Genomic DNA, 18,973 nt, shown 5'->3' with positions numbered 1-18,973 from the left:
AACGTATGTTAACTTATATTAACGTATCTTAACGTATCTTAACGTATGTTAACGTATCTTAACGTATCTTAACGTATCTTAACGTATCATAATGTATCTTAACGTATCATAACGTATCTTAACGTGTCTTAACGTATGTTAACTTATCTTAACGTATAATAACTAGGGCTGTCAGTCGATTAAAATATTTAATCGCAAATTAATCGCACATTTTTTATCTGTTCTAAATGTACCTTAGAGGGATATTTTAAGTTTTTAATACTCTTATATATGAGTGGACAAATATGCTTTATGCAAACGTTTGTTTATCATTTTATTAATGACAAATATTCTCATGACTATTAAACATAACAACCTCTGAACATTAAAAATATCCGCCTCAATTCAACCTGGAACCCCTCTCATACAATACAGTATGTGTGTGTGTGTGTGTGTGTGTGTGTGTGTGTGTGTGTGTGTGTGTGTGTGTGTGTGTGTGTGTGTGTGTGTGTGTGTGTGTGTGTGTGTGTGTGTGTGTGTGTGTGTGTGTGTGTGTGTGTGTGTGTGTGTGTGTGCACGTGCATGTGTGTGTGTGTGGAGAGACACTGTGATGGTTCGTTGGAGCTATGTGCAACTCAAGGCATATGCTCGAACCGGAGCTGCCTGGACGCTGCAATCATGTTGTGCAATATCCGTGCTGAGTGTGCTGACTTCTCCTACAATGTCCCGCTGTCTGCTTCCTGCATAAAGTCAAGTGCTCGGCGCAGTTGTCGGCGAAATGTCGCTCCTCTGTTTTCATTGAAACAGCTCCTTATATCCGTTAGCGCAGCTAGCTAGCACCAGATGCTAACAACAACAATGCACGTAAGGTGTGCACGTTCTCTCTCTCTCTCGCTCGCTCGGGCCACACACACCCTCCCGGTCCTCCCGATGGCCAGTCGGTGCCTGCCGGTGAGCGTGGAAGTGTGGTCTGCCACAAGCGGGCGGCAGGAGCGGGGCTGTCAGCATCAGCGGGGCTGTCAGCATCAGCTTGTAGATGATATTTTAAACTCAATGCGCTCTCAAACTACGGGGCGGCCGAGGAAAAAAAATACACATGCGTTAATCGCGTTAAAATAATTAGACGCGTTAACAGCCCTTGACAGCCCTAATAATAACGTATCATAAAAACGTATTGTAACGTACCGTATCATAACGTACCGTATCATAACGTACCGTAACTTATCGTAACGTATCGTATCGTATCATAACGTATCGTAAAGTATCATAGCGTATCGCAACGTATCATAGCGTATCGCAACGTATCGTAACGTATCGCAACGTATCGTAACGTATCGTATCGTAACGTATCTTAATGTATCGTAGCGTATCATAACGTACGTTAACTTTCTTAACGTACCGTAACTTATCGCAAAGTATCGCAACGTATCGTAACGTATCGTAACGTATCGCAACGTATCGCAACGTATCTTAATGTATTGTAGCGTATCATAACGTACGTTAACTTTCTTAACGTATCGTAACGTACCGTAACGCATCGTAACGCATCATAACATATCTTAACGTATCCTAACGTATCATAACGTATCATAACATATCCTAACGTATCCTAACGTAAACGTCGGAGGCCAGATGCACAAATAATGTGCAAAAACAAGAAAAAACATAATTTCCGAATTTCCGAATGTCATATTCAGTATTTTAAGGTTCTCTAAATGTTCTAGAAACATTCCAAAGTGTATTTGTTTATGTTGTTGTTGCATCCCACATACCATGCCTAAGTGACAATCAATATTTTGTTATCAATTGTTTTGGTTGGATATGGTGTATTTCACTTGTCGTTTACCTCTGTTATCATTTTTTATATATTTACCAATATTACTTTGTACACTATTTTACTTAAATGCCATTTCATCATATAAGAGATATAAGAGATCATTGCAGATTCTATAAATAGAGCTGTTTGATTTTGGAGGGCATTAAGAAATACCTTTCCCTCGACTTCTCTTCTGCTCTTTTCATTAAAGGATTTGCAAAGAGAGACTGAGGTGTTCATGTGCACACACTTGATTAAAGTGCATGCCTACTTCCACTTATGGCCAATTTTTGGAGGAGTTCAGAAGCACTCAATATCACAAAGATGTAAATTCCTTCTTTTGTGCGCGCTCAAGAGTTTAATTCTCTGCACCTGGTTAGTGCACACTTAACATCCTATGTATTATGCACATAATAGCATAAAAGCAGCCTTATTAATGAACTTTTTACCTCAAACTGGATTTAACTGCTATATTATCGTAGGCTTTAATGTCAGGAAATACTGTGAAAGTTATTTTATAATATCAAGTAACTGCAACAGCAACATAATGACAACTCATGTTAACAACAAGCAAACACAACCTGATGCATTAGTATATTTCTTTGGAAGATATTCACAAATGCACAATTTTATATATTTACATTTTTTACTCATCCTGCTCTGATTTGGTTTCCCTCTAATGACTTTGCCATGCACCGACAGTTCAGCGGGGGGGGGGGGGGAAATTGATGTCATTTAATTAGTGGAGATGGAACACTCTACTCTGCGGCAGACCAACTTTCTCCTTGTGTAACCCGCGCGTTGAGATGATTTCCCTTCGATGACAGGGCCATACAGCAAACTTTTAGTTGGGAAAAGTAGCAAATTTATGCCGTTTAATTAGCGCCGACGGAACACTCTTCTGTATTACAGTCCAATTTGTGGAGTTGAGCTGATGAGACACTTGGAAAACTTGCATATGGCAGCTTAAAATATCCACGCTGATTTCTAATTTACGGCATACCAGAAGTACTTACACTGAACCTCGAGGTATTTCTGTGCAAGGAAGTCCTTCACGGCAGGGTGGTCCACGATGCACGCCACCGGCACGCCGTCGTCCTCCTTACTGACGGTGAAGGTCAGCCGGCTGGTCACGGTGTACATCTTGTCGTAGGTCAGCTCCACTTTGGGCTTACCTATTGGAGACAAACAAAAGCACACTTAATCACAGCAGAACATGTGTGATATAACTAGCCTATTTCAAACCCTAGTTTGGGCGAAATCTAAAAAGGTACCATGGGGTCAGATTAGAATTTTCCAAAGACGGGTTTGTTTAGCATGAAACATTTGAAATAACTAAAGGATACGATAAAAAAGAAAGTAGAAAGAAAGGTAGGTCAAAGAAAACAATGTCTGCTAAAAAGTTAGCAATGCTTGAGAGTCAGAGCTAAACATTTCAGATGTGTGTATCTCACACCGCACTGTCCCTGTAATTCATGTTCTTTTGCTATTCATGTTTTATTATCTTTGCTTTTAAATGAGTGTTTTTAAATGCCATTTGATAATATGTTTCTTAATGCTCTTAAAGGTGGGGTATGTAATTTTGGAGAAAGCAGCTCGAGTGCGCTAGAATTTGAAAATACACAGCCGGAACAAATCTGCCACTTCCTCACAGAGCCCCTCCTCCAACACACGAACGCGCACATGACCAACGAGGGCACGAGGGCAGTTTGTGCCCCGATGGAAGGCTGACAGGCAGGTAGGCCATCCAGTTACTTTAGCCGGCTCAGATGATTGGTCGTGCTTTTTACAGCGCCACGGCTTCCATAGATGACATTTCTTTATGGATTTTTTGTCAAAGCATTTAATTTATTCATTGCTATCGGGACGTTAAGAGCATTCCATGGAATATAACAAGTGTATCTCGAGCCGGTTTCTCAAACTTACATACCCCACCTTTAATGTCTTTCATTTTTCTAAAGCACTTTGAATTGCCTTGTGTTGAAAGGTGCTCTATGAATAAACTTGCCTAACCCTAACCATAACGATGATAATTTTCTGAATATGTTAGAATGGGGGGGGTCAATGGCTTGGTACACATTAATAGCAGGGAGAGACTATATTGACGCCAACTTTCACAAGCGCACTTAATCACAGCAGTACATGTGTGATATAAAAGTATTTAACTAGCCTTTACTTCTAAAAGTGATGTCCCAAAGTTCGGCCTAACCCTAATGATGATCAATAGCAGCAATATCAAAAGAAAAATATATAAAACACCAAACTTGGCACCCATTAATAGCAGGAGGAGACTATTATTGAGGCCAACTTTCATGGCCCTACCACTTGGCGTTCTGGATTTATATGAGGCTTATCCCGTTTTTGCTTCAATGGGAGTCAATGGCAGCTATATCAAAGAAAGAAGCTACAGGTTCCAAACTTGGCACACATTAATAGCAGGAGGAAACTATTATTGAGGCCAACTTTCATGGCCCTACCACTTGGCGTTCTGGATTTATATGAGGCTTATCCCGTTTTTGCTTCAATGGGAGTCAATGGCAGCTATATCAAAGAAAGAAGCTACAGGTTCCAAACTTGGCACACATTAATAGCAGGAGGAGACTATTATTGACACCAAATTGCAAGGCCCTACACCTTAGCACTTTGGATTTGTGTAGGATTATCCTGTTTTTGCTTTAATGGGAGTCAATGGTATATATCAAAGCAAAAAGCTAGAGGCGCTAAACTCGGTACACATTAGAAGATGGAGGACATCATCCAATACACACAATGTTATAACTCCACCCCTTACCATTTGGGATTTATCTGAGGATCATCTCTTTTTTATGGTTACCAACCCTTTACCTAACCCTTTTCACAACCATTTTGTTTTGTGTCCTTATTTTGTCCATGTGATGATCCTTCTTAATTTGTAGGTGTTCTCTGTATTCTTTGGGGTATAAACGGGTTATGGCTCGAAAAAATATGTTCACGACCCGTCAAAGTTGGATTAATATGCTAACGAAAGGACACTTTGACAGAACTGACATTGGCATACTTTTATACCTTGATATTTTATGCTGAGCTTGCTGCGAAAACAACCCCAAGCCAACATTTGGATACCGCACTAAGAACTTCCTGATTTGATTGAAAAGCATGGAGGCCTTTTTAGGAACGCTGTTGTCGTTCGACCACGACAGGTTGTCAGCCTTTCGTAGGATTGACACAAAACAACTTTTCACGCCTACAGGCAATATCAAATCTATATTTCACCTAATCTATGCATGTCTTTGGACTGTGGGAGAAAACCTCCATGCAGACTTTTTAGACAGAAATGTAACTTCCATTCTTCCCTTGTTCATGCAGTTCCCAAATGTTGATCTATACTTTCTAATTTAAACACTAACACTAACACAGCACCGCTTGTTGTTTTAATCCCCTGAATGTCTCTGCTGGTTGGTTGGCTTCTTTCTTTAGGGCTCAATTGATTTTCAGTTTCTTTTCAGCACTACACTCACATAATGAAAACTGAGCTCAGGAGGTGTCGGCCAGCTTTACAGTGAACATACGTTATCTTTCACAACAAAAAACTTTCGGAAATCTAAATTTAACTTTAGATTTCTTCCCAGCTTGCACTGAACCTTTGTGTTATGCATCCTTAGTTCCTCTGGCAGTACTTTTTGAACAACTTTTTGTTGAAGGCTCACTAAGTTTTACTTGACGAAAAGATGGAACCTTTGGACTGAAGGCTGCCGGGGGAGAAAAACATTGGTTTTAAAAATGTGAAGGCATTATAAAGACAGCTATTATTTGGCTGCAATGTGAGTGTCTTTCTTCCGTTGACCTTTGAACAAAGTGTGGAGAGGAAGTAAAGAGGTTGTTCTTGAAAATAGTCAGAGAAGGTGAATCAGCTAACAATACTGTCAGAGGATGTGACACATACAACGTTATATAAGGCGTGTGGCGCAGTGGGTTGCGCGCTGGTGTTCGGATCAGGGTTCAAACCCCACTGCATGTCGTTGTGTCCCTGAGACTCTTCACCCCAAATTGCTCCTGTGGGGATTGCCCATAGTATTGTGTAAGTCGCTTTGGATAAAAGCGTCTAACTCGTGACATGTAATGTAATATATAGACAGATTTAACAGAAAACTAGTAGATCTGAAGCCAGCAAAGTAACCTCTGATTAGTGGCTGCTCTGTAATATTAAATGGACAATATGTTCTCAATAGCAATGAAGAGGATACCTCATCACCGTCATACAAAATAAGAGGAATAGCTGCAGACAGCGCTGCATGGCAGAGGCGCAAAGAGAGATTGATTGTTTTTACCCCTTTGTCTTACTTCCTAACACACTGTTGCGCCGGTGTGTTTGTAGCCGATCAATAAAACAAAAACTGGGAGCATAAAAAAGTGAAAGAGACTGCCAAGACGAATGCGGCTGGAGGTGAACATCTGTCTAGAAGTTTCGATTTTTGGCTGCAAAATATGTGGGAAAAACAAATTCTACCCACTCCTGTACTGTGGCTTGTTATGATGGGCTAGGTTTAAGGGAGGAGGTTGTCTCGGATAAATACCACGAGAGGCTTCAGATTCATGAAAGCATCGGAAGTTTTTCAAACCAAAAAGTATTTGAGATGCCTGAAACAGTGGTCTGTGTTCAAGTTGTCAGGATCTTTTGTTTTGAATATTAGAAATGTATTGAAATAAAGTTAAATGTTAAACATCTGTTGGTTTTAAATTCTGTCCAAACAACCAGTCAATCCTCACGGTAAATACAGAGCTGAATCCCAGATCAATTGCACGCCAGAGGGGCTTTTCCCCGCATATTTCTCTCAGTGATTGTGATGGTATGTCTTGACATGTGTCCGTGTCGATGTTACAAATGGAGCTGCTGTGATGCAAGTCAAATGCCAGACTTGATTTGACCATTAAAGTATTATCGTATATCGAAGGAATACGTGTAAAAACAATGTGAAATTACATTTAGCTGACACTTGTATCCAATAGACTTCAATACCCTAGACCAGGGGTTCTCAAAGTGCGGCCCGCGGGCCAATGGCGGCCCTGGGAAATGTTTCTGGCGGCCCGCGATAGTTAATGTGACACGCTGAAATGCATGCGTTGTATTTTAATCCTCCATGGTCGTATCTAGTAAGAATTAGAATGGAATTTAAGAATGGTAAAACCGCGCCCCCTGGGTTGTCATTCCTAAATTATGAATGACAGCTTGTGGAAAGTTTGCTAGACTACTGGTTGCATGGCAACTAGGCATCTCAGTAATTGGTTAGTACAATAAAGAAAGGATTTGTTTTGGAATTATTTTGTGTTCCGTTTTTTCTTGGGCGGCCCTCAATCCAATATTGGGTACCTACATTGGCCCTCACTCATCAACACTTTGAGAACGCCTGCCCTAGACATATGGGAGCAATTTTGGGATCAAGTATTTAACCCAAGGATGCTTGGACATGTTGACTGCAGGGGGCCCTTTCTCACTTCTCTTATTTTTCATTTCCTCGCTGCTTGGCCTCGGTCTCACCGGAAGTTGATTTGTCTGCGCCGTCTTGAGTAGCGTCCCAATGGCCTTATTTTTGCGGGAGGAGCGAGGAGCGATAACGGAGGAACCACCAGACCATCCTTCGATGAAATCCTCAGACACTCGCCCCGCTCCCTTACTGTGTATCGCTCACTGATTGGACGAGGCAGCACATGCACTGATCTCATGCTTCTTGACATGAGAGCCGTTTCCCAGCGGAGTGAAGAAAACACATGAACCTCACGAGACTCACTGCTCAGTTTATACCGTGTTTTGTTTCAATTCATGTTTCATTTAGTTACAAATATGTGATATATCTGAACAACAACGTGGTCAAATATCATTTTATTCATTTATTGTAAAAAATGTCATGATCGCTTTTGTCGTTTTACATTTTAAGAATGGCATTTATCTTTTTTGAGAATGAGTTCTTATTTTATTTAATGTATTGGGGTCTACAACAGATGATACAAATGTTTGTGTCAGTAAATGTGTACTAACAGAGGCGGGGGTGTGTGTGAAAATATCGGGGACAGAGCTGCTGTCAGACGATCAGCTGTGCGGCGTCATCACAAACAAACGTCGCTTCCCGTGATGCTCCGGAGGAAAGGACGTCCCATTGCTCTTAAAACTCATTTCCCTGCTTCTGGTGGTTTCCTAGCATCTCTCCTTTCTTCCCTGGTGGGAGGGACTAGTCGCAGGGAAACAACGCAAGTGAGGGACGTAAGGAATCCATTTAACCGAAGTGAGAAGGACCCAGGGACTCAGGATCTAACGTCTGATTAGTCGACTTCCATTTTGTCCCCCTGAGCCACAGTTACCCCAAATGAACCATCAATGGTAATGTACTCCAGATGATTTGCCACTACCAGACAAACAAGTCTTTATTTGTGGATCCATTTGCACAGGAAGCATATCCCCGAGTGCTAATATATAAAACAAATGCTACGGCTGAGACTAAGGAGAGTGGAACATGTTGAACTTCCGTTTGTGAGGTGAATGTGATTTTCTTGTTTCCTCCACGCCAGCATTGAGGTATCTTCACATGACCACAGGGCAGCGACTAGCTCAGCATCCATGTGTGCTGGGTGGAGATAAAACTAATTATTCCTGCTGTGCACTGTCAAGCTTAAAACGTGTCTGCTGTCCACTCCTCCAGGAGACATATGATGGACATCTGACAGAACTACACATGTGCTGCATCAAATATTAATCTGTTCAAGTATTAACAATGGGGAAACCCACAATGCATCACAACAAATACGCCCATTGTTTTCTATCAAAGCCCACTCACTGGAGGCACCACACTCAAGACGTACAGCAGCTACCCTCCACAAAGCAATTTAACCACATGGTCTCCCCGTGTTAGCATGTAGGATTAATGAATAGTGTGTGCGTGATGAAGTCAAGATAAATAAAGCACATACAGTACATGTTTTAGAGGAAGGACTGCAATATTGTTTTGACATGGCACAGCAGATCTATTCACTGAGGTAATCACATACTTTTATGCATAAACATCTACATATATTTACATTCTTATAGAGATATGGGAAAAAATAATGAAATACATTATATTCCTCTTATTCCCAGGCATGAAACACTAGTTCCCTCGATCCCATTGCACAGTAGTACAGAGCACAGCAGTTCCTAACAAGAGGAGGAAGTCATGCATACTGAGGTAGGAGAAGGACTAATATATCAATATTTATATATAAGTATGACTGTAAGAACTATACTATAAAGGTGAAATATAGTTTATAATAAACAAATGTGTGTTATCAGTTTGCTGCTGTGTTATCCCCTTTGAGTTAGCTGAGCCGGCACATTTTTTGTTAGCTCATTGCTAACTAGAAAAGGGATTACATAATGCAATCATTCAGATGTTCTAGACCTCCAACATATTATTGAAGCAAATTGATTACATTATGAAACTGAAAAGAGTCATTTCACAGGGGTCGTGATGCTCAAAATAATGTAATGCTGAACTGTTCGACATTAGTACATGAGTTAGCAATGTAACAAGCTATGCTAGTGCTATGCTAGTGCCATGCTAGTGTTTTTCTTTGAGGAGGACAACAACGGATAAACAAACACCTTTTACACAACAAGGAATATTATAAATGTATTATCATGGAAGACATTACCATGACATTTGGACACTTGGTGACTGTTTGCAGGGCTAGACAGACATACAAATAAAGCTAACAAGCTAAACGCTAACATGCTAATCGGGAGCTAGTTTCAAGGAGTAGCTGATAGAGCAGGCTTTTGTAGAAGTTAAGCTTCTACAAAAGAGGCTTCTCCTTGTTGTTTGACAGCTTTCCTTGACATGTCCTGACCCTTTGCTTTGCTAAATAGTGCAAATACACTTCTGTGTAATATGGACAAGTTAAATAATAATGGATTAATGCAGTGCAGTAGTCCTGGTGCCCTTGTTTTGCATTAGATTCAATCTCTTTCTATAAAACTAGAAAGACAGTATCTAGCAGGGGATGATTATGAGTAAAAGAGAACTAGAAAAGATAAAATAGGAAAAGCAAACATCTCTGAAATCAAGTGGCACTTGCTGTGTAGATCCTCAAATAAAACCTCTTTCACTGCGCCTCCTCTACGTCTCACTCCTTATCGTTTAACCACATTTGTGTGCGGAGCCGTGAGGGAGTAGTGTCTAGTTAAATAAAAGATATGTCTCAATCGCTTTACTTTATCCAAAATATTCTTTTATCAACTTGTAGGGTGTTCCTGCCGGGGAAGAGGAGGGTAATTGAAATCGCCCCGTGGTCGTCTCTTTAGACTCGAGGCTAATGGCTGTTCTGGTCCTTGTCAGTCAACCTAATATTTTTTAAACATCCGTCTTCCTTTCTTTTGTCTCAGAAGATAAAACATGTTTGACTTGCAGAGATACAACTCCCTTCTTCTTGACTTTCACTGCAGTCCAGAGATGACAAAAGTACACACATCCTTTCCTCAAGTAGAAATACAGATACTCGTGTTTAGAAATACTCTGGTAAAAGTAGAAGTACTGACGAAACTTCTTTACTCAAGTCAAAGTAAAGAGGCTTTGAAGTGTACTTCAGTAGAAAGTACCCATAGCTAGCAGCTGCTTTAAAGAGTACCTGACCTCCCTTTATATTAATAGAACAATAATGTCATTGTTAGCTAATGAATGTTTCCATGCTGAACAACGGCAACATGACAACGTTTCCATTGGTCCCTCTTCTTTAGAGAAGACCAGGAAGTGATGGATACACGGATCGTGATCCAACCAATAGGCACGCAGTGACTCTAAAGAATAATGATCACGCACCAACACACATTCAGACTAAAGGAACCAGCTGTTTGGAGAATGAGAGAAGTAGAAAGTACAGGTATTTGAGTTCAACATGTAAGAAGTAGAAAGTACAGGTATTTGAGTTCAACATGTGAGAAGTAGAAAGTACAGGTATTTGGGTTCAACATGTGAGAAGTAGAAAGTACAGGTATTTGAGTTCAACATGTAAGAAGTAGAAAGTACAGGTATTTGTGTTCAACATGTGAGAAGTAGAAAGTACAGGTATTTGAGTTCAACATGTAAGAAGTAGAAAGTACAGGTATTTGTGTTCAACATGTGAGAAGTAGAAAGTACAGGTATTTGAGTTCAACATGTGAGAAGTAGAAAGTACAGGTATTTGAGTTCAACATGTAAGAAGTAGAAAGTACAGGTATTTGGGTTCAACATGTAAGAAGTAGAAAGTACAGGTATTTGGGTTCAACATGTGAGAAGTAGAAAGTACAGGTATTTGGGTTCAACATGTAAGAAGTAGAAAGTACAGGTATTTGAGTTCAACATGTAAGAAGTAGAAAGTACAGGTATTTGGGTTCAACATGTGAGAAGTAGAAAGTACAGGTACTTGAGTTCAACATGTAAGAAGTAGAAAGTACAGGTATTTGGGTTCAACATGTAAGAAGTAGAAAGTACAGGTATTTGTGTTCAACATGTAAGAAGTAGAAAGTACAGGTATTTGGGTTCAACATGTAAGAAGTAGAAAGTACAGGTATTTGAGTTCAACATGTAAGAAGTAGAAAGTACAGGTATTTGTGTTCAACATGTAAGAAGTAGAAAGTACAGGTATTTGTGTTCAACATGTAAGAAGTAGAAAGTACAGGTATTTGGGTTCAACATGTAAGAAGTAGAAAGTACAGGTATTTGAGTTCAACATGTAAGAAGTAGAAAGTACAGGTATTTGAGTTCAACATGTAAGAAGTAGAAAGTACAGGTATTTGTGTTCAAAGTGTAAGAAGTCAAAGTAAAAAGTCGTCAGAAGAATAAGCAGTGGAGTAAAGTACTGATACCAGAAACATGTACTTAAGTACAGTGACAAAGTATTTGTACTACACTACTTCCCACCAGGATTCATCGAGGCCTGGACATTTGTTGATAAATGGCTAAACAACGGGGGTGATAGTAAGAGAAAAGACGAGGTGATAATAGAGAGATAATGAGTCTGTGCATATTAGGAAAGATGGTTGGCAAGCATGACAATTGCAACCTTCAAATGATATTTAAAAGAGCCTGATTATCACTCCAGGTAATTAAATCTAATTCTGGGGGAGTTTAATTAGAAAGAAGTCTTCCAGGCAAGAAGCCACGGCCGAAGGTAATTTAAGTAATTCTGCCCTGGTGTCAAAAACTCTGGCAGACTCAGCCATTCTTCTTATTTCCATCCTGTCATCCTCTTGCACTCCTTCTGTCTTCCATACTTTAAGCATCACCAGCTTCCCTTTTTCACAACATGACTTCAAAATGACTCGGTCGTCTAAATAGCTTGCATTTTAAACGGCAGCAGCGTAACTTAAGTTGTATTTGCAAAGACAGAAGGTGTGTAAAACTAAAAATAAAAACATCAGCAGTTCAACCTTTTAAAAATTAGCAATTCAGCTAAACACTGTATTGTTATATACATGTTATATATTGAAGTGCAGCATTGCAAAAAGTAAAGAAGATGATGTGGTTAACCCTGAATAGTTTATCAGCCTTTCTTCAGTATACAGAATAGGCCTATGCATAAATTAGGCCTGTCAAATGATTAAAAATTGTAATCAGATTAATCACAGCATAAAAATTAATTAATCAGATTAATCACTATTCGAACTATGTCCAAAATATGCCATTTCTTTATGTATATTGTTGGGAATGGAAAGATAAATGAAAGAAGGCGGATATATCCATTTAACATACAGTATCTATGTTTATTATAACATTTTTCTGTGTGTCAAAATGAAAGACAGCCCACACACCTATCAATCATCAAACCGTGGGGTCTTAATTCATTACGCGTTGATTTCTTTCAACGGGGGAGTACTACAGGAAAGTCGACAGAGGGGGGGGGGGGCTAGTGGAGTACTTCGTGACCACAGAGTGTGAACGTTGTGATCAGCTGTTTCAGCGCAGTTCTCCAGTGAAGGGGGGAGTCTCCCTCCGCAGCCGGTTGGCGTAGTTTTGGCACAGTTCCGTTGTACAGACCGACGTTAACAGCAGCCTGTCTGTGCACACGGAGACCGACTCTGTCGTCCGGTGATCTAACCGCCTTCTGGAAAAGCTTCACAAGTACGTCGGTACGCAAATGCGCTTTGTGACACAAGTGACGGTACGCATTTCAGATTACGCACATAACCTGCGTACCAGTTATGTGGACCCCTGTACTACAGCAAAAGTATTCTCCGTCGGGACTTCCTGCAACAACACCACGCCGCTATCTTGATTCTGATTGGCCAGAAGACATTATCAAAGATGTTCTATTGAGAAGTCGATCACTACGTGACAAAAGTTTTCAAAACCGTGGCTACTGAAATCAATCTGACTAACTGCTGTCTGTGCAATTTACTCCGCGAGTTGGCAGACTTTATTTTGCTTACTTTAACATCATGTCTCATGGTGGGGCTAAGCCATTTCTTGGTATGGGTGTAGCCTACCCCAGCCATACCCTGGCGCTGCCACTGGTGGGAGTATGGGGCGGGCCATTCTGCACATGCGTTAAATGCGTTAAATATTTTAACGCAATTCATTCAAAAAATTAATTACCGCCGTTAACGCAATAATTTTGACAGCATTAGTATATATACATTTATAAAACGGACAAGTCAAATCAAGCAATCTGATTGGTTCTTAGCCGTGATATAATCAGCGTATACCACGGGTAGAATTGTAGTTACTTTTCACAAGTCATGTATCCCTACTCGTCTGAGAAAAGCTACAACCGTTACAACTGTTACATTACGTCTAAGTAACAAAGCTTAAGATGGACACATTTAAGGTTAACTTCGACCTCCGGGGTGGCCTTACAATGGAGGAGTGGATTGAGGAGTGCCTATCTCCAGAAAGCACCTAAACGACGACATGCAGAGCTACGTGGAGAGCAGGTAGACCAACTGGAGAAGTAGCACCATTCAAAAGCTTTCTGATGGGGGTCTTGAAAGCAGAGACATGATGACCGTTAGTGGCCACAGGTGCGAAAGCTCTCTCCAGAGCTGCTGGAAGCCGAATCTCGGGGACCGGAGAAAGTGGAGCAATATTCTCGCCACGCCAAGCAACAGAACAACCTCAACCTCAACAAGTGACCACGTGAGCCATGCTACTGATGCTGGACAGGTTTTCAGTGGCTGCACGATAAACGGCAACAAACACATTAATGTAAATAAACAGCCAAATAATGGATCAACGCTCTCTGTCTAATATGTTCGCTAGCTGTTAGTGTTGTTGCCTAGCAACCACCTCACACTATGTTTCGTGCAGTGACGGAGGGACTATTTTACTTTGAACATCATTATTCACTAATAAAAACTATTTAAATTGGAGTGTGTATTTTTCTTTCATATTGCCACACTTGGTAACCGTTTTATAAAAGCAATAGCTCCTGTCGTGAGCTATTGCTTAAATATGTTATGTTGAAGTATCGCTGTGATACTCAGTTTCTTTAGCTGTGTTTAGAGGCACTCACTTTGTAATTTCCTGTAACGACACAATAGATATTTGGACATTTGTTTATACGACATTTAGGAGCTTCTCATGCCTCCATAAACATGCATCTGTTTGTCATCTTGCAATTTATTTATTAATCCAAATAGTTAGCACTGTAACAAACCGTATTTAATGTTATCTTACTGTACAATATTTAATTGTACATTCTGTTCTTGTATCATATTCTATTTACGTGTGTATAGACTTCTTGCTCTATTTTTGATTTGTACTTTTGTCTTTTATTATATCACTTTGTTGCATCGTTGGAGGAGCTCGGGTCATTGCCATTTCTACACCGTAGCTTTTGAGCATATCACATAAAACCTTTGAATCTTGATGAACATGACCTTTAACTGTTCAATGCTTGGAGCTGCATTTCCAAGCCTTCCCTTGTACACACTGGTAAGCATTTAAATACTTGACTTCCCACATCTAGTCTAAATATAATAGCATAATAATGAGCATTAGGAAAAGCACGATCATGTATTATTATTACATCTGGTCACATTAAGGTTTCTAAAGACTATGATTAGTACATGCTTCATGTTTCCCACACACAATAAAACAGAGAGATCTGAAGAGTGGCCAGAGAAGCTGGAAAACACACTTTCTTTTTAATTGTCGGGAATTTCTAGTTTTAAGACAATCCCTGACCTTGGCACGCTGCGTCGTTCTCAGATTTGAGCACGCAGGGTTTAATGCGGTGTGGAGGTGAAGCCGCTCGGGGCCGGAGACACAGCCTCTGATTAGGACCTTTGTTCCAAAGACTTCACAAAGCTCTGGCTCTGAGGCGGAGCTCGGCTGGCAGGAGGCCTGTTCGCCGCTCGGCCTCTGAAGCTCCTCCACCTTTGATGAAGGCATGAAAGTTGTCACAGTGCCAACAGGCTCTGACCACCGCTGCACACCCACATTGCTCTAACGGAAGATATTCAGAGCTTCATTTTAGAAAAGAAAAGCAACTCGCATTGATGCAGACACTAACAAGGAAACAGCCGGCAGAGGAAGAAAGAAACTGACCCTAAAAAGGCTTCATTTACATACATGGCAATAAACTACTGTAGAAACGCGCTATGCATGCTAAAGTGGTCACAATCCTAATGTCATGTCACGGTTTTAGTTTAGTCCGTCTTGTTTTGCTGTTCTGTTCCCACCTGTGTCTTGTTATCCTGTCGTTAGTTGCCCTGGTGTGTCTGATTGTCTGATTGTGTTCACCTGTTGCCCTTGTGTTTCTCCTGCCCTGCCCGGCTGTTTCTCGTCCCGTGAATACCCCTCCCTGTATTTAGTCTCTTCCTGTGTTCAGTGTCGGTTTGTTTCTCCTCCCTTATATGAAATGTGTACAGATGTCCATTTTCACTTTTCACTTTTCACTTTAACTTATTCCATACTTTATAACTTAGATGACCAAATATGTGCTGACAGTTATTTTACAGTTATTTTACTCTTATTTTTACTCATCTCCTATTTTATAGTCTTTTATTATTATTATCATTTACATTGTTTCTTGATTTTATCTATTTTAGATGTTATGAATCTGTGTGAATATTTGCTGTCCTGTTTTTTCACCCTTACCCTGTTGCTGCTTTGTACAACTGAATTTAATTAATAAAGGTTCGTCTTATCTTATCTTAACTAACCCCTTTCCCTTATTCCACCTAGCTTAGTCCGTCTTGTTTTGATGTTCTGTTCCCACCTGTGTCTTGTTATCCTGTCGTTAGTTCCCCTGGTGTGTCTGATTGTGTTCACCTGTTGCCCTTGTGTTTCTCCTGCCCTGCCCGGCTGTTTCTCGTCCCGTGAATACCCCTCCCTGTATTTAGTCTCTTCCTGTGTTCAGTGTCGGTTCATTGTTTGTTTCTCCTCCCTTTTATGATATGTGTACAGATGTCCATTTTCACTTTTCACTTGTCACTTTAACTTATTCCGTACTTTATAACTTAGATGACCAAATATGTACATATGCTGACAGTTATTTTACAGTTATTTTACTCTTATTTTTACTCATCTCCTATTTTATAGTCTATTATTATTTTAATTTTTTCTTGATTTTATTTATTTTAGATGTTATGAATCTGTGTGAATCTTTGCTGTCCTGTTTTTTCACACTTACCCTGTTGCTGCTTTGTACAACTGAATTTCCCCTCGGGGATTAATAAAGGTTCATCTTATCTTATCTTAACTAACCCCTTTCCCTTATTCCACCTAGTTTAGTCTGTCTTGTTTTGCTGTTCTGTTCCCACCTGTGTCTTGTTATCCTGTCGTTAGTTTCCCTGGTGTGTCTGATTGTGTTCACCTGTTGCCCTTGTGTTTCTCCTCCCCTGCCCGGCTGTTTCTCATCCCGTGAATACCCCTCCCTGTATTTAGTCTCTTCCTGTGTTCAGTGTCGGTTCATTGTTTGTTTCTCCTCCCTTATATGATATGCCACTATGTGTACAGATGTCCATTTTCACTTTTCACTTTAACTTATTCCGTACTTTATAACTTAGATGACCAAATATGTACACATGCTGACAGTTATTTTACAGTTATTTTACTCTTATTTTTACTCATCTCCTATTTTATAGTCTTTTATTATTATTATCATTTTAATTTTTTCTTGATTTTAGATGTTATGAATCTATGTGAATCTTTGCTGTCCTGTTTTTTCACACTTACCCTGCTTTGTACAACTGCATTTCCCCTCGGGGATTAATAAAGGTCTTATCTTAACTAACCCCTTTCCCTTATTCCACCTAGCTTAGTCCGTCTTGTTTTGCTGTTCTGTTCCCACCTGTGTCTTGTTATCCTGTCGTTAGTTTCCCTGGTGTGTCTGATTGTGTTCACCTGTTGCCCTTGTGTTTCTCCTGCCCTGCCGGCTGTTTCTCGTCCCGTGAATACCCCTCCCTGTATTTAGTCTCTTCCTGTGTTCAGTGTCGGTTCATTGTTTGTTCGTCCTCCCTTCACGTCACGCTTCTTGTTAGTCTCCTCTGTCTCCCTCCTTGTTGCTCACAGTCAGTGTTGTGTGTTTGGGCTACCTGTGTTTTTCATGCCATGTTTTTGTGTTTTTTCAGCTTTTCAATAAAGCTCGCTTTTGTTTATAACCTTTACCTTTTTGTAGTCTGCATTTGGGTCCTACCTTTTTCCACGATTCTTAACAACAGTTAGAGATAATCAACTTTTAAAAGTAGAAATGTTTATATACAGTAGCAGTCAAAGGTTTGGACAAGTTTGTTATTCTTTTCTACATTGTAGATTAAAACTGAAGACTTGACAACTCTAAAAGAACACATACAAAAGTGTTAAACAAACCAGAATAGGATTTATATTTTAGATTCTTCGAAGTAGCCCCCTTTTGCCTTGATGACAGCTTTGCTCACTCTTGGCTTCGTGAGGTATACATAATATTCTGGTTTATTTAAAACTCGTTTGTTTACTACATCATTCCATATGTGTTCTTTCATAGTTTTGATGTCTTCAGTATTAATCTAGTCCAAACTCTTGACTGGTGCTGCACATTAACGTGTGTGCATGTTTGACATAGTTGGAACTGCAGTAGCAACATTTAAGATTAGACAAACACAGTTTATGCAAAAACTCAAGATGACCTTTGTTCTGGATTATTGACGACTGCATTTCAATTATCTAAAAATATTCTGAAACTCTACAGACTACCCTTTTTGTTTTTGTAATTACACCCCCACCTCCTCCTTCAGTAACTGGATATAACACACATTAAAGGTGGGGTCGGTCATTCACTTCAGAAACACTTAACATCCCGATAGCATTGAATATCTGAAGTGCTTTGACAATAAATCCATAAAGAAACATCATCAGTGGAAGCCGTGGCGCTGTAAAAAGCATGACCAATCATCTGAGCCGGCTAAAGTAACTGGATGGCCTACCTGCCTGTCAGCCTTCCATCTGGGCACAAACTTACCTCGTGCCCTCATTGGTCATGTGCGCGTGTGTGTTGGAGGAGGGGCTCTGTGAGGAAGGGGCAGATTTGTTCCGGTTGCGTATTTTCAAATTCTAGCGCACTTGAGCTGCTTCTCCAACTTACCTACCCCACCTTTAATGTAATAACATCGACTCCGTAGTGACAAATCCGTCTGCATCTTGCAACGTATTTATCTATATATCACATTCCATTTACGTGTATAGACTCTTCTTGCACTATTTCTACTTTATTTGTATTTACTTGCACATCTCAAAACACTCTCTTGCCCTATTGTCTAGTCCTATATATATGTTGCACTGTTGGAGGAGCCTGTGACTTCGGTTTCTCATTGCCATATCTACACTGAAGCTGCTGAGCACATGGCAATCAAGCCTGGAACCTTACCCAGATACAGGTCAGACATGTGAGGGGACATACACCGAGTGAACACTGGTTTCTGAGCAGCTGATATGTTCTGTTCCGCTCAGTGGACTGCCTTCACTTTACTAAGCAGCTGAGTCCGTTGCTTATCACTCCTCACAATGCTGAGGGGAGCACATGTCACCTTGATTACAACTTATAAAAGGAGATAATTGCAGGAAAGCCACAGGATGCATTTTCAGAACGAGAGGAACAGTGGATGCCGTTTAATTATCTTCAAGGTAGCCCATAATTCATTTTCTCTGGTTCATTCTTTGTTCAGATAACAGATCGAAAAGACGACGGATCAAGTGATAATTATGAAGGGAACTTTAA

General features: G+C 40.3%; 1 protein-coding gene across 1 annotated transcript in view; it reads right to left on the bottom strand.

Annotated features, from left to right (window-relative positions):
• The window catches only part of LOC117458568 (cell adhesion molecule 1-like), a 539,809-nt gene that overhangs the window by 91,781 nt on the left and 429,055 nt on the right, over positions 1-18,973 (bottom strand). Inside the window, exon 4 of the mRNA XM_034099144.1 lies at positions 2,812-2,970. Coding sequence (XP_033955035.1) covers positions 2,812-2,970 — 159 coding nt within the window. The remainder of the gene's footprint in view (positions 1-2,811; positions 2,971-18,973) is intronic.

This window comes from Pseudochaenichthys georgianus, chromosome 14 (genome assembly GCF_902827115.2).
Source record: "Pseudochaenichthys georgianus chromosome 14, fPseGeo1.2, whole genome shotgun sequence".
In the NCBI taxonomy this organism is placed as follows: Eukaryota; Metazoa; Chordata; class Actinopteri; order Perciformes; family Channichthyidae; genus Pseudochaenichthys; species Pseudochaenichthys georgianus.
The sequence above is the reverse complement of the archived record's forward strand: the minus strand, read 5'-3'. Positions and strand labels throughout refer to the sequence as shown.